The 13190-nt window shown below is 39.4% G+C and overlaps 3 protein-coding genes across 3 annotated transcripts; 1 reads left to right on the plus strand and 2 right to left on the minus strand.

Annotated features, from left to right (window-relative positions):
* Positions 1 to 2569: 2569 nt before the first annotated feature.
* Positions 2570 to 4280, minus strand: LOC110752657 (uncharacterized). Its single transcript, XM_021953360.2, has 5 exons — positions 4024 to 4280; positions 3870 to 3931; positions 3620 to 3707; positions 3150 to 3214; positions 2570 to 3040 (listed from the first exon to the last, which is right to left on the minus strand). Exons 1-5 carry the CDS (start codon positions 4085 to 4087, stop codon positions 2795 to 2797), a joined length of 525 nt encoding a protein of 174 aa, XP_021809052.2. The 5' UTR covers positions 4088 to 4280; the 3' UTR covers positions 2570 to 2794.
* A 4532-nt stretch (positions 4281 to 8812) lies between these two features.
* LOC110752571 (uncharacterized) lies at positions 8813 to 11039 on the plus strand. The gene is made up of 6 exons (XM_021953251.2): positions 8813 to 8999; positions 9102 to 9264; positions 9351 to 9962; positions 10221 to 10319; positions 10419 to 10559; positions 10668 to 11039. The coding sequence occupies exons 1-6, from the start codon at positions 8944 to 8946 to the stop codon at positions 10821 to 10823; spliced, it is 1227 nt and encodes a 408-aa protein (XP_021808943.1). The 5' UTR covers positions 8813 to 8943; the 3' UTR covers positions 10824 to 11039.
* A 223-nt stretch (positions 11040 to 11262) lies between these two features.
* On the minus strand, positions 11263 to 12706 carry CRR6 (chlororespiratory reduction 6). Its single transcript, XM_021953252.2, has 4 exons — positions 12402 to 12706; positions 12082 to 12216; positions 11775 to 11983; positions 11263 to 11675 (listed from the first exon to the last, which is right to left on the minus strand). The coding sequence occupies exons 1-4, from the start codon at positions 12613 to 12615 to the stop codon at positions 11469 to 11471; spliced, it is 765 nt and encodes a 254-aa protein (XP_021808944.1). The 5' UTR covers positions 12616 to 12706; the 3' UTR covers positions 11263 to 11468.
* Between the last annotated feature and the right edge of the window lie 484 nt (positions 12707 to 13190).

Here is a 13190-nt window from a genome sequence, read left to right on the forward strand (position 1 = left end):
CTGCAGGATGCCCCAAGCGTGAGTGCCAAGTTTGAGCAGAAACACAGGTGCCAATAGATGCCGCTAAAGCTTGAAATGATAAAGGTGGATTAGAGCGTAGCGGATAGAGCCCATTCTCACATCTCCCTCGGAAAAGCGTCCTCTGGGTTTGTAGGTCCTTTATCAAAAAGAAATCAGGATATATGAGAAAGTAGCAATTGTTATCTAGAGTAAATTGATGGACAGAGAGTAAACTAGAAGAAGCTGTAGGACACCGCAAAACATTATTTAATTGAAATTTGGAAGAAGCTGTATGAAAATCAACAGTCCCAGTATGAGTAATAGTAAGTCCAGAATCACTACCTATGCCTCCCACTTGATCATTACCATTGTACTCTCGAGGGTTGTTCAAGGTGCCAAGATCAGGAGTAATATGAGAGTTTGCACCTGTGTCAATCAACCAAGTGTTGGCATTTGGGCGAGGGTTGATGTTGGACTGAGATGCCATAGCAGAGAGACGACGAGTAGGAACCCTACCCTCATAGGCCATGTTCATGCGATTAAAGCAATCAAGGGCCTGATGCCCATTATTTCCACAAATCTGACAGCGACTATGAAACAGTAGAAGAGGAAGCATCACCTGAATTACCATTACGCTGAAAATTGGAATTTGGTCGGAACTGACCTCGACCACCAGAAATGGGACTGCTATTGCGGTTTGGGGTAAAACCTCGCCCAAACGATCTTCCTCGACCTCCACGACCACGAGCAGCAGCAAAAGCAGAAACTCCTGCGGTCGGATCAACTGACTGTTGCACCTGTTCACCTTGACGGCGCTCAGCAGTAAGTAAGAGAGCCTCCAAGGCCTCATACGTAATCGGAGTGTCCCTGGCCTGTGCAGCACTGACGGTGACTTCAAAGGCCGGTCCGATGTTGTTCATGATAATAGTAACAAGATCAGAATCCATAATGGGGCTTCCAGCGAGGGCAAGATTGTCTGCAATCGAGTTGATTTTGTCCAGGTAGTCTGAAACGGACAAGTCGCCTTTGATGGTGCGAAGGAGTTCATTGCGCAGATGAAGGATGCGATTGTGAGAAGTGGATGCATAGCGACGTTCCAGAGAAAGCCAGGATTGACAAGCTGTGGGAGACAACGCCACAGTGGATAACACAGACGGAGTGAGTGAGTTGTTGATCCAACTCAATATTGTCTGGTCTTGCTGGATCCAAGAGAGATAAAAAGGATTGACGACATTGTCGGCAGTACCTGGAAGAGACTTGGGAGGACAAAGGATTGTGCCATCAACGTAGCCAAAAAGATCACGACTACGAAGAATTGGAGAAATTTGAGCCAACCACAGTGGGTAGTTGGAGCGGGTCAATTTGATAGTAATGATGGTGGAAACAGCAGGTGGAGGCTGATGTGGTTGGTTGTTGGTATTGGGAGGATTTTGGTCATTGGTGTTGGTGGTGTGGTTGGGAGGAAGGGCAGAGCTATCAGAGTTGGCCATGGGAAACGTGGGAAAAAAAAAATCGTTAGATAATAAGAGCTCTTGATACCATAAAAGACTCAAGAAATGGGAGAGAAGGCTTCACCAGTAACTCTGGTGTAAGCACGTATTTATAATATTGGATTGATAACTTACAATTCAAAATACAAGAGCTATTCCACTAAACAAGGGATCAGCTCAAATACAAATTAACCCTATCAGCATATCAACTATTTAAATTCAAATCCACAACTGACTTATCACTAACAGTCTGCGCATGATTTGGACTTGGTCTAACACCATCTTCATCATCATCAGCATTATTTCTTCTGGTTTCAGGCTTCATCAACAAAACCTATTAACGGAAAACGTTGGAAATGGAGGACCACTGCCAGTCTGCCACTGACTGGTGGTAATTTTATTCATTCATGTGGCAGTGCAGTGAACCAAACTCAATATTATTCATATTGTCAGAGAACAACAATCTCTCCTTACAAGCATTCAAGCATTTATGCATTTATGCATTTCACGATGACTGCTTCATGGGTTTTATTTTATTTATTATTATCAAATAATCCAAACCAAAATGAGCCCACACTACTTGGTTTGGTGGTGATGATGATGTACCGTTACTCTCGGCTGTCCGGGCCACAGCAGCTTTGACCCAACAAGGAACATGTGAGAGCCCACATGTTAAAAACACAGTGCCACTCACTGACCCCTCACACCATCACCGTCCATCCAATCAATGTTATATGTGAAACATGGTGGGCTCACTTCAGAATCCCTGGTGGACCCAATCCCTCACTCAACAAAGAACACAAAAGGAAGGGAAGGCTCCTCCTCCTCCTCCTCCTCCTTCTCACATACAAACACGTACTGCAGCAGATCATCAACAACACACCTACCTACTCCGTGAACTCAACACTGCACTTCAAGTTCTAACCAATTTATTTCATGATCTATTAAAAGTGTAGATAAGAAACAGTCACTGAAATTTGGTTTAAGACTTCAAACCATCTATTTATCTTTATAAGTTACGACAAAAAATATTATTCCTTATAAAAGTGGCCATCATCACTCCATCATCCAAACCATAGTTTAAAAGCAAGTTATAACAAAATCCCAATAGAATATACTACTATGTACACAAAATCATTCATTCCTAGCCCTAAAATTCTGCAGCATTTCTGTAATGCTGTCCAACTTCTCTAGCTAATATAATATTCCTCTTTTATTTGTCTAACACTGACTGACTTGGATCACTTTCTGTGTGTGTTTTCTTTATTTTTGTCTTTTTGGGTTTTCCCTACACTCAGACAGACTCAGTTGTGTATTGGAGGTTTTCTCCTTGCTGGAGAATAGTCCATTTCAGTCATGTCTGTGACTGTGAGGTCAGGATAGTGTTGGACTTGGTGGGCTGCTGCAGCCTCCTGCTCCTGGTGCTTTGAAATAACCGATGATGACTTAGCTTTCACATCACCATCTTCCCCACCAGGCTGTGTATTATTATTGACCCTTTCACCTTTTGGGTCCAGGTCACCTCTGTTCCCTCCATCATCCTTGTCATTCTGTACATGGATCACACTGAATCAGAGACACCTAACCTAACCCCTATCAATTGTTACTTCAACTTAAATACGAGATTAGTATATTGTTATTTTGACTAATTAAACCAACCTTTGAAGTGGTGGTAGTGGCAGCAGCACTAGAGGCTGTCTTAGAGATTAGTTTTCTAGTCTTTCCTGCAACAATACAAATCAAAACCACTTAATTAATTAAGGTACGTAATGTAATATGTATGAGTCTTTGATTTACTGCATGAACTTAAGTTAATCAGATTAGTTTCGGGAAGGGACAAAAATTGTTGTGTAGATCCTATTCTACACAATCTTCTGGAAACCCAAGAGTTTGAAGAACATTGATCCTATTCTTCTACCTATCTCTAACTAAGCTCTTCTAGTAGCCAAAAAATGGATAAAATTAAGAAGGATGGAATGATATAATAAAATGTAGCTAGGAAGGTAATTAACTAAACTAATGGTGCTTGGGTTTGTGGGTCCTAGGTCCATAATAATCTTCATGAATACTTGGTAACCAGTGGTGTGATGACTTCTTGGATTCTCTAGAAACTGTTTTCTTCAAGGTACCTGATGATGAACAGTCTCCACCATCTTTGCAGAGACTGCTGGACTCTCCTGGACCAGCACTTCTTTTGATTGAAGCAGTTTCCTGTTCCTGCATTTAACAATCAAATTATGGAATGTAATGTAAGAAAAATATCTTGCACAGAGAAAAAGAATGAGAAACATGTATACATATATTGTTCTTCCACGTCTGAAATTTTAATTATCTTGAATGGTAAGAAAATTTTACAAAGAACATGAAAGAAGAGCTCACTTGTAAATTATTATCATTATTCTGTTGTGTAACAGAGATGAATCCTTTCTCCAATCGAATCCCTTCAAAAGAAAACCAAAATTAGCTAATTTGAAACCAATATTTCATAGACATAAATAGTTTTCTAATAACTAGGTTTTGCAAAAATAAGTACCTTGAGCCCCAGAAAGGAGGAGGGACAAAAGAAGAAGAGAGACTGCTAGAGATGGAGTTGTCATTTGGAGTAAATCTTATGAAACAGAGATATGGCAGAAGAAATACTGAGTGAGAGATGGGAAAGAAGATTAAATGTCAGCAACAAAGTGTTGTGTTCTGTTTGCTGCACTGCAGGTTTCTCTTTTTCTTTCTCTCTGTTTAAAAGCTTGAACATGCAGAGCTAAATCTGAATGGTAGATGGTTTGGGTTTGGGAGATCCCTGCTTATATACATATATAATCTTTGGGTTGGGGGCCCACCCACACTAATTTCTTCAACTTGTAAACTTTAAATGAGATGGATGATTTCGCTTTCAATTCTCTTTTTAAATTTCATTTCGTTTTTAAAGTGCAAGTCCTTGTCCAAGGAAATAAAAGACATGTTTTATAATCCATTGGATCGCGGTTTGTTTGTGTTAATCAAATTCCAGTTCAAAAGGCAATTCATTGTGGGGACCAGATTTGTCTTTTATGAAAAGGCACAGTTGTTTTGCTCACTCTCTGCCTTCGCTGCAAAATGTCCCATCTTTTTGGGGTAAAATGAGGATTTTCTGAATCCGCTCTCAAATCTTGTTTAATCTGTTAATTAATTTACTCGGTTTTCAGGTTTAATGGTCCTTGAATTTTGACTCAATTCACATTCTGGTCTTTCAATTTCCAAAATCGCTACCGTGATCTTTTAACTTTAGTTTCGTTAGGACAAATGGTCATACTGTTAATTTTGTTAATTTTTTTCTGTTAAATTTGAGCATGTGCATGCACATAGTGTATTGTTGAAGGTCAAAGTTAGAAATTAGTTCACTTCTTAGGTAAATTAAAAAATCAAAATACAACCATGAGATGTGGTGTGGTGGTAGCTCACCTTATTCCTTAACCATGAGGTTGGGGGTTCGATCCCCACCCATGGGAATGGAGCGCATTTCGTGGTCAGCCGTTTACCTCCATTGGGAGAGCTCCCGCGACGAAAGGGATTAGTCACTGCTGTCGACGGTAGATACCCTTAGGTCTCACCTAAAAAAAAAAAATCAAAATACGAATGGAGTCGAAATTCTCCATTACTATTCAACCTAAAAACCCATAATTGACCATGCCTTTTATTTTTTATGCCCTATCTTCTGAGAAGAATGATGTGTCAATCAAACTTGCACAGGTCCATATAATTTGCTTTCCGTGTTGTACCTCATTTTTCCATGCAACAAAAAACAAACCCTTTGGTGGGATTAGACAAGGTGATTTGCCAAGTGGTACCAACCCAACCAACCAAACATGTAATTTGGTTGGTCAAGGAATAGAATCATATGGCTATAAAGAGCAATGGTATTCCGTTTTGGGTGACTGATCAGATCAGATACGACGCGTGCACTTTACAACTTTTGCGTTTATAAATTATATGGTATGCCTGATTGGAGCGAGGGACGGGACGTGCGTACTGCATTCGACAATTCAAGGCCTTTCCTTTCACCTGTATTTACCAAAGATGCTTTGCAAGGCATGCTTTTTTATATAAAAATGCAAATTACTTGCTGCCGTTTAGTAGAGTTTATATGTTAATCATGAATCAGACAGTGCCACGACTTGAGCTCCCAAAACGCAGTGGGCAGCAGCCCACGTGTCACAGGAAGCAATCGGAGTAAATGTGACGGCGACAGGCAAAGTTGAAAGTCACCCACTTTACATTCACACCGCCACCTCCAGTCCAGACGTGGCAGTATATGTCTCTAGCTACTGGCTGCCGGCTCAAGGGATGACCACTCCACGTGGACGTCCACATCTAGCGGGGTCCACGTCCACCTGAATATGACGTGGCATAAAATTTGGCCACGTGGGCACCGCCGTATCACGCGGCATGTCTGTGCTTTGACTATAAAAAACAAACATCCCGGGACGACGTTTGTCGAGACTGCCATGCCATGATTTTTCGTAATGGTCTCTGCTTCTCTTGTTTTCTTTTTTCCCCACAGTGGATGTTGATAGTGTTGTGGTTGTTGCTTAATAGGTTTTTTTAATGACATAAGAATTTCAGATTTTGATGCGATTAATTATTTTTTTATCGAAAAGGAAGAAAAACAAAGATTACTTAATAATTCGTGAAAAAGAATGGATTAGCCAATCTGGATCACACTAATTCTGGTGTCACTTGAGTGACAGTGGGCATTGTTTGTCGATCGTAGAAAAATGCTTGAATTGTGGGTTGCTGTCAAATGAAAATGACCTAAATCAATCGGCTAGAATTATTAAAACATTAATTAACTATTATTAGCTTCCTCTAAACTGCAACTTCTGTTGTCATTTATTATTTAATTGTTTTGCAGAGGCGTTGAGAATTTCAGTTAGGGGGACCAGGTACGTGTTATTATTATTATTATTATTATTCAATAACAGTCGTAACAAAGAATGAATGAATGAATTCTTGGTGTTTGGAGAATTGATTTAAATTAATGAACGCAATTACGCAGTCTTACTAAAAAGAAAGATATATACAGCAGACGAAAAGTACGTATCTTGTACATAAAATGATTGTTAATTGCCAGTAAGGGAAGGGACCATCCACGTCCATCAACAATCATATTCATCTTACAAATTTGTTCAACCATTGAAGAGAAGAGTCGCGTACGTAAAACGTATATAATTAAGATATATTTAATTCAATTATGGGATAATTAATTAACATAAGCATACAAATATTAATGTCTGGACAAATCCAAGTTACTCGAAAAGTGTGGAAGATTGACAAATATTGAGCCGACAGAGGGACATCACATGTTTTTGGGATTCAGTTAATCATCTACCAAACCAGAAATTGGACCACTGTCCACTGGTTTCAACGCTAGCATTTGGTGGATCTAGAGAGACATGTTTTGTGCTTGCATGTTTGCAATGTTTTATTCAAGATAAATCCAATTCAAATGGGGGCTTTCCCTTTCCCTTTGAAATTTCTTACTAACTACACTACTATATACTACATACGGTGCCAAACTAGCTAAAAGTGTGGGTGATATAATAAATATTGGACCCAAGAGGCGGGTCACAGGTTCATGATCATGACATGAAAATTAATTGGTTGGGTTGGGTTGGGTTGGGATGGCAATGCAGTGGCAAAAGGAACGTGAACATCGCATGCATGCATAATAAATGCCATATGCTAAACCAGTCAGTTTTTGTACACAATTCCATTCAATATTAATAATAATGCTATCCATTTCATCATGTATATTAATTTCTAGTCATTCTTTCTCTAGAGTAATTAAATGCATACGGCAAGTGTTCCGAGTAATGCTAATCTTATTACATTCTCAATAATAGATGAAGTGGACATCCTCATCCGCTATTGACAAACCCTTTGATGCATATATGTATATATGTATGTATATGTCCCGTAGATATATAATTAGTCTGGATCTGAATCTGAACATCTAGCTGCATGAACATTTAATCTTGTCAACTTACGTACGTACAGTGGGATATGTTGGTGGTCTTTGTGTGGTGTGGTCCCTCTCTCTCTCTCTCTCTCTCTCTCTCTCTCTATATATATATATAGGGTTTAGGGCTAGTGGTGTGTACTAGTAATTAACATGTGTTTTCTGCTACATTGGCACATGGGCTGTGAACCCACCCCACCCATCCCCCTCTCCCTAATTATCAGGCAGCCATCCTCCGCCTCAATTATATATTCTAAATATAAACAAAATTATTAATTAAGGAGAGAAGATAGTTTAATAGGTACAGGAAAATGTTCAATGCACCCAAATTTCCTCAACCATGCATGAAAGCCGTGAAGCTCAACATTTTGGTTTAGGGTTTAGGCGAGCATTAGAGTCACCACTCATCACTCGTGACAAGGAGCATGATCAAACTTTTGAGGGACATCTGGGCCATCTCGGAGAGAGACTTTTTAGGAGCAAACAAACCGCCTATACTTTTTCTTTTTGGTCTATTTTATTTCCAAGGTATGAGAAATTCGAATTTAGAACATTTTTCATCGACGACAGTACTCCTTGTCTTGTCATGAGATAAGAGAGTACTCCCTAGAGAGATAACATGTGTACTACCTGGCATGTCAAGAAAAGTAATGAAACTCCTACTTACCACATGATATATGATCACTTTTTTTTGTTTTGGGTTTACCACCATCGTTAAGTAGAGATAGGATTGTCCACTTATATTTTGGGTACTTGTGCTATACTCACATCTAAAATTACACTGTTTTGGGTTCAAGAAAGTTACAGGTTTAGTATAAGAGTTTATTTTGAAAGGATAATGAAAGGGAAGTCGGAGACTATGTAATTTTATATGTATACAATCATAAAAAACACAAAAACGTTGATGTGAGTTAGACCAATTGGTTAGGGCAATGAGTCCATTCTTTACGCCCAAGTTCGAATCTCCCTCCCTGTAAATTATATCAATATAACACATACAAAATCTGAGTTTTTGGGCCTGCTTCCAAGGCTCCTAAACATGTCCAAACCTATTTTTATTGGGCCTTCATTTTTTTCCTAATCCTGTCGACGCCCTCCTTTATTGGGCCTTCACCTTTATGCTCCAAGCCCAAGCCCGAGCTTATTTCTCAGTGGAAAAGCATGCGTGCGTTTCTACTCAAATTTATTTGTCAACGACCTTACAGTTGGTGGTTGGCTATTTTACCGTTACAAATCCCGCCCACGTTAACCGCTAAGCCACCCCCCTCAAAATTCCCAATGCAAAGAGCAAAACCTATTTCCCTCCTCTCTAATCTTGATTCACAGATTATCGTCTCTGCACTCTGCCTCTCATTTTCAACACTAATATTTAGTCTTTAATAATAATATATATTAGGTATTCTGTAGCTTTGACTTTTCTTCTTCATTTCTTTTTAGTTACGGTAGCTCCTCTTCATTGTAATGATGCGTGCAACTTGTTCCAATAATTCTCCTCCTCCTCAACAAATCCCAACAACGTAAGTCATTGAGGAGAACAAAAATAAGTTTTCCAGGCCAACTTGTTCATGAACTTGTATATATATGTGAAATCAACATGTAATTTCTTGTTCTGTTCGCAGAAGAAGATGTCAGTGTTCCCCTCATGGACAAAAATGTGGCTGCAGTGAAAGGATCAATCAGCTTTCAGGTGAATTAAGTCAGGGCTCTCAGCTGAAGCCAGATGTTGGGTTAATTGCCAATTTTGAATCCGAGAGGGAGAATGGACATTTTCTCTCTCTTCTTGTGAGTAAAACTTCATAATAGTTCCTTTGCATTTACATGTTTTCTTGCTCCAAATTTTCATACATGCATGGTTGCATCTTCTCCAGACTTCTTCATCCTCGTTCCGACGACCACATGAAGCTTCAAAACCAACGAGCCATGTTCAAAACAAGGAACACTCTAATTTGCTTTATCAGTCGGACCACTCATCATCACCAGGGCTAATTGTTCGAAGGAGTTTGCATGATCCGCTTTCAGGAGCCACCATAAGGAGCATAACAAGTTGCATTGCTAACACTTCAAACCTCAACTTACCTCATACCATAAGCCAAATTGGAAGAGCTAATTTTCCAGGTTCACAGAATGAGGAGCTTAATTCTGGAACTTGCACCACATTAATTCTTGGATCTACTCCTCTTCGCCATATTTCTTTTTTCCAAAGTCGTTTTGGGCTGCCTAACAATCTTTTGCGGTCTTTATGGCCTTCCCTTTGGCCTCCTCACGTAAGTGCAGATTCTACATTTCGATTTGGTCAAGCTTCTGCTTATTCTTCTGATGATAATGGGGTCCAAAATGTTACCCAAATTGATCTATGGAGGCAACTACTCATGGAATTGACTCTATATATGCACACGCCGGCTGATAGCTTGTTAGAAGGTTCGACTTCATTTTTTGTTGTAACAGCTAACCGTGGAGTGAACTTCAGGCTTGTCACAGAGGTTTGTCTATTATTTCATTCTATCTAAGGAAATCTCTTTTCAATGACTACAAATGTGAAGGTGCAGCATGGTAAGCCTTGCTTCCTGTACAGTGTCCACCTGCTGATTCTCAGCCTAACAATAGACATATATGTATAACTGTATTGAACCAAGAACTAAATGATTGTATGATCATTAGATCAATCTGTTATAGCATTATAGCATAGCTTGTATAATCATTTGATTGCATTGCTTTCGTCTTTAATTCTACACGAGCAGAATGCTGGAGTTATTTACCAACGGCCTCTGCACGTTTCAATTGAAATGCGCAATCGTTCTGGAGCTATGTGGCTTGATGTGGATAGCATGTCATATGAGGTATTCTCACATCAAAACTTTCATTTGTCACAGAATTTTTTTTTTAATCAATAATACTTTAGTATCTCTTTTGTCTTACTTACTCCTGGCATTCTACAGGAGTTGTTGGCTTTAGAAGATCATATAGGGAATGTCAGCACAGGATTATCTGAGGAAGCAGCTGTTGCATCTCTCAAGCGCAGCAATTACTTTTTGTTTGCAGAAGAAAATGCTCAGAAAGACTTTTGCAGCATCTGCCAGGTATTTTGCTTATACTCTATATTAATTTGACTTTCTATCAAGTTTCTGTGACTAAGCGATAAATGCCTATCAAAGTGAATGGCATTACAATGTTGGTCTTCATGACAGGAGGATTTTGTAGAGGAGGATGAGCTAGGAACATTGGATTGTGGGCATGGCTTCCACATTGCTTGCATTAAACAATGGCTGGGATATAAAAATGTATGTCCTATATGCAAATCTCCCGGTTTATGTACCACACGCCCCTCATTCTCACGAATTTAAAGTCTGCAAAGTATGACTTATGAAGCTGAATTTTTCTGAAAAGTACATGGTAAGGATTGGGGACTACTCTATATATGTTCTGTTTCTCCATGTTCACCAGCCTAGTTTAGTTTAGCTTCATTTTCTTTTTCTGTAAATGTACAGATTATGTATAAAAAACAATGCGGATATCTTAATGTATATACTCTAAATTTCTCGCTTTGGTGCGGATTTGAACGTCATGTACGATATGTATGTTTATTTATGCATGATAATATGGAGAATAAGAATCAAGATGAACAGAAACATAATTTTTTGTAATGACTATTCTAAGGAGTGCACAGTAGTTCATGGCAATATGCATATGTTGAACATCTATGAACCACCTTTTCTCAGACAATTACTTTGTGAAATAGAATTTGATGAAACCTGTATCAAAAGTTGAAGTTAGAAAGAACCATTGTGCTACTGAAGAAAGGATCCTCTCCTGCTCTAGTAAATCATTGGTTTTAGTAGCAGCTTCTCTCTGACATCGATTCACTGTCACCATCAAAGAATAGGGGTGCAACTCCTTGTGACAGTAAATTAGGCTCACTATCAAAGCCGGGGCAGGGTATTTATTTGTCAATCATGTATGACATTGGGAAACACTAAGTTGGGACTCGTTTATGATGTTTTCAGTGGATGTTTATCGATCAAGTCGTAGAGTTCATCTCCGATTCCGAACCCAAGCATCCTAGCCATGTCACTGGTCTTCAATCTAGGCTTTGGAATGTCATGTTGCTTCAACCATGAGTACACAATAAAAACCTTCTGCATAACGAATAGTTCCAGTGCCTCAGGATTGAAGACCACCCCCATCCTCGTGTTCATCTACAAAGATAAGATTTCAAAGGTCATTCCATTAAACAATGACAAGCCCCTCCTCACTCTCAAACTCTGACACAATGGCATTGTTATAAAATACAATACCTGGTGTGGAACCAACATGGCAGCATAACGAGCCAGTTCTCCGGCTCGCCAATCCAAGAGGACAGGCAACCAGGGATAGGAGGCATCAAGTCTCAAAAACCAGAGTCTTATATCAGGGAATTCTGATAGTTCTCTAGGATCACGTGGATCTTCTCTTGTATAGTTAATGGTAAAGCCAATTGTACGTTCAAGAAACTCTTTTGGCTTGGCTAGTTACAAAAATTGCAGTAATACTTCATCAGGGTTTTGCATAAAAAGTCATCATGAACTTGGACTTGTAAATCTGATGCTCAATTGATTGCTTTACCTGATGAAGGATTGGTAATCCCAGTTGCAGAATGAAATGGGGATAAGTCAAGACCCCGAATCACATCATTATCAAGAACTATTTCAAATCGACCTTCACTTGGTGGCATTGGAGGTTCAACCTTACTAGATGTGTCTGTCCACCACAATGATTTATAAGTTGGATTTGACCAAGTTTTCATATCCAATATATTGGTTGTATAAAAAAGTTTTGGCCTTTTATCCTATTAAAGGAACAAGCTTTCTGAAGTAGTCCAAAAGATAAAGGGATATAAACATAGTGAGCAGAGAACCCAATTAATGAATTAAGAAAGGTTTTACCTTCTTCCTCGTCATACAAAGAGATGTCAAAATTCCCAGATGGGTTGAAGGCAACTGAGACTGCCATTTGTCCTTGCCGCCTATTTAAGTTTGAAATGGCCAAAGAGCCTATGGAATCTGAGATGGGTGGTCTAAGGGGAGTCCATGGAGCAGGAGAGGATATGGCCTGTCTGGAACAGCAAATGGGAAGCAGGGTTTGGAAGATTGCAGCCATTGCTGTGTAAGTCTGCCAGCCAGCCTCTCAGACAGTTAATACAGTTGTTTTTCTTTCTTGCATTTTCTTGTGGCCTTTGTGTTTTGAATGCTCATATTATCCCTTCATGGGTTTTTATAACATGTGCCTCGTCCTCAGCAGCAAATTTCAGATTTGGGCTGGGCTGGGCCATAATCAATCAAATTTGAACAATCTGGTTGAGATTGTGTTTTGGAAGACATGAATGAGGAAGCCCAATCTGCAATTAGATTGGGCAGTGCCTGTTGCCTGTCTGTTTCAATCAATGTTTGCCTTTTGCCACATATCCTATTCTTGTGTACCAACCGGAGCCTGCCAGCACAATATATTACCAGTATCAATCGTCAACCACCACATGCCAATCCATTCATAATCATATGAACGAAAGCAAGAACTCAGAATTTGATATTGTTTTTCAGTTTCATGTTGTCAACAGAAGATATAATTAAGAATAGAAAATTGGTTCAATTTCGTGTCTGTCTCTGTGTTGTTGAGTATATTTAGTTTGCTGCTGTGCTGCCACATGGGTTGGGTTTCGTTTGAAGTAATTCCACATA

This window comes from Prunus avium, chromosome 7, assembly GCF_965620075.1.
Source record: "Prunus avium chromosome 7, drPruAviu1.hap1.1, whole genome shotgun sequence".
NCBI classification, from domain to species: Eukaryota; Viridiplantae; Streptophyta; class Magnoliopsida; order Rosales; family Rosaceae; genus Prunus; species Prunus avium.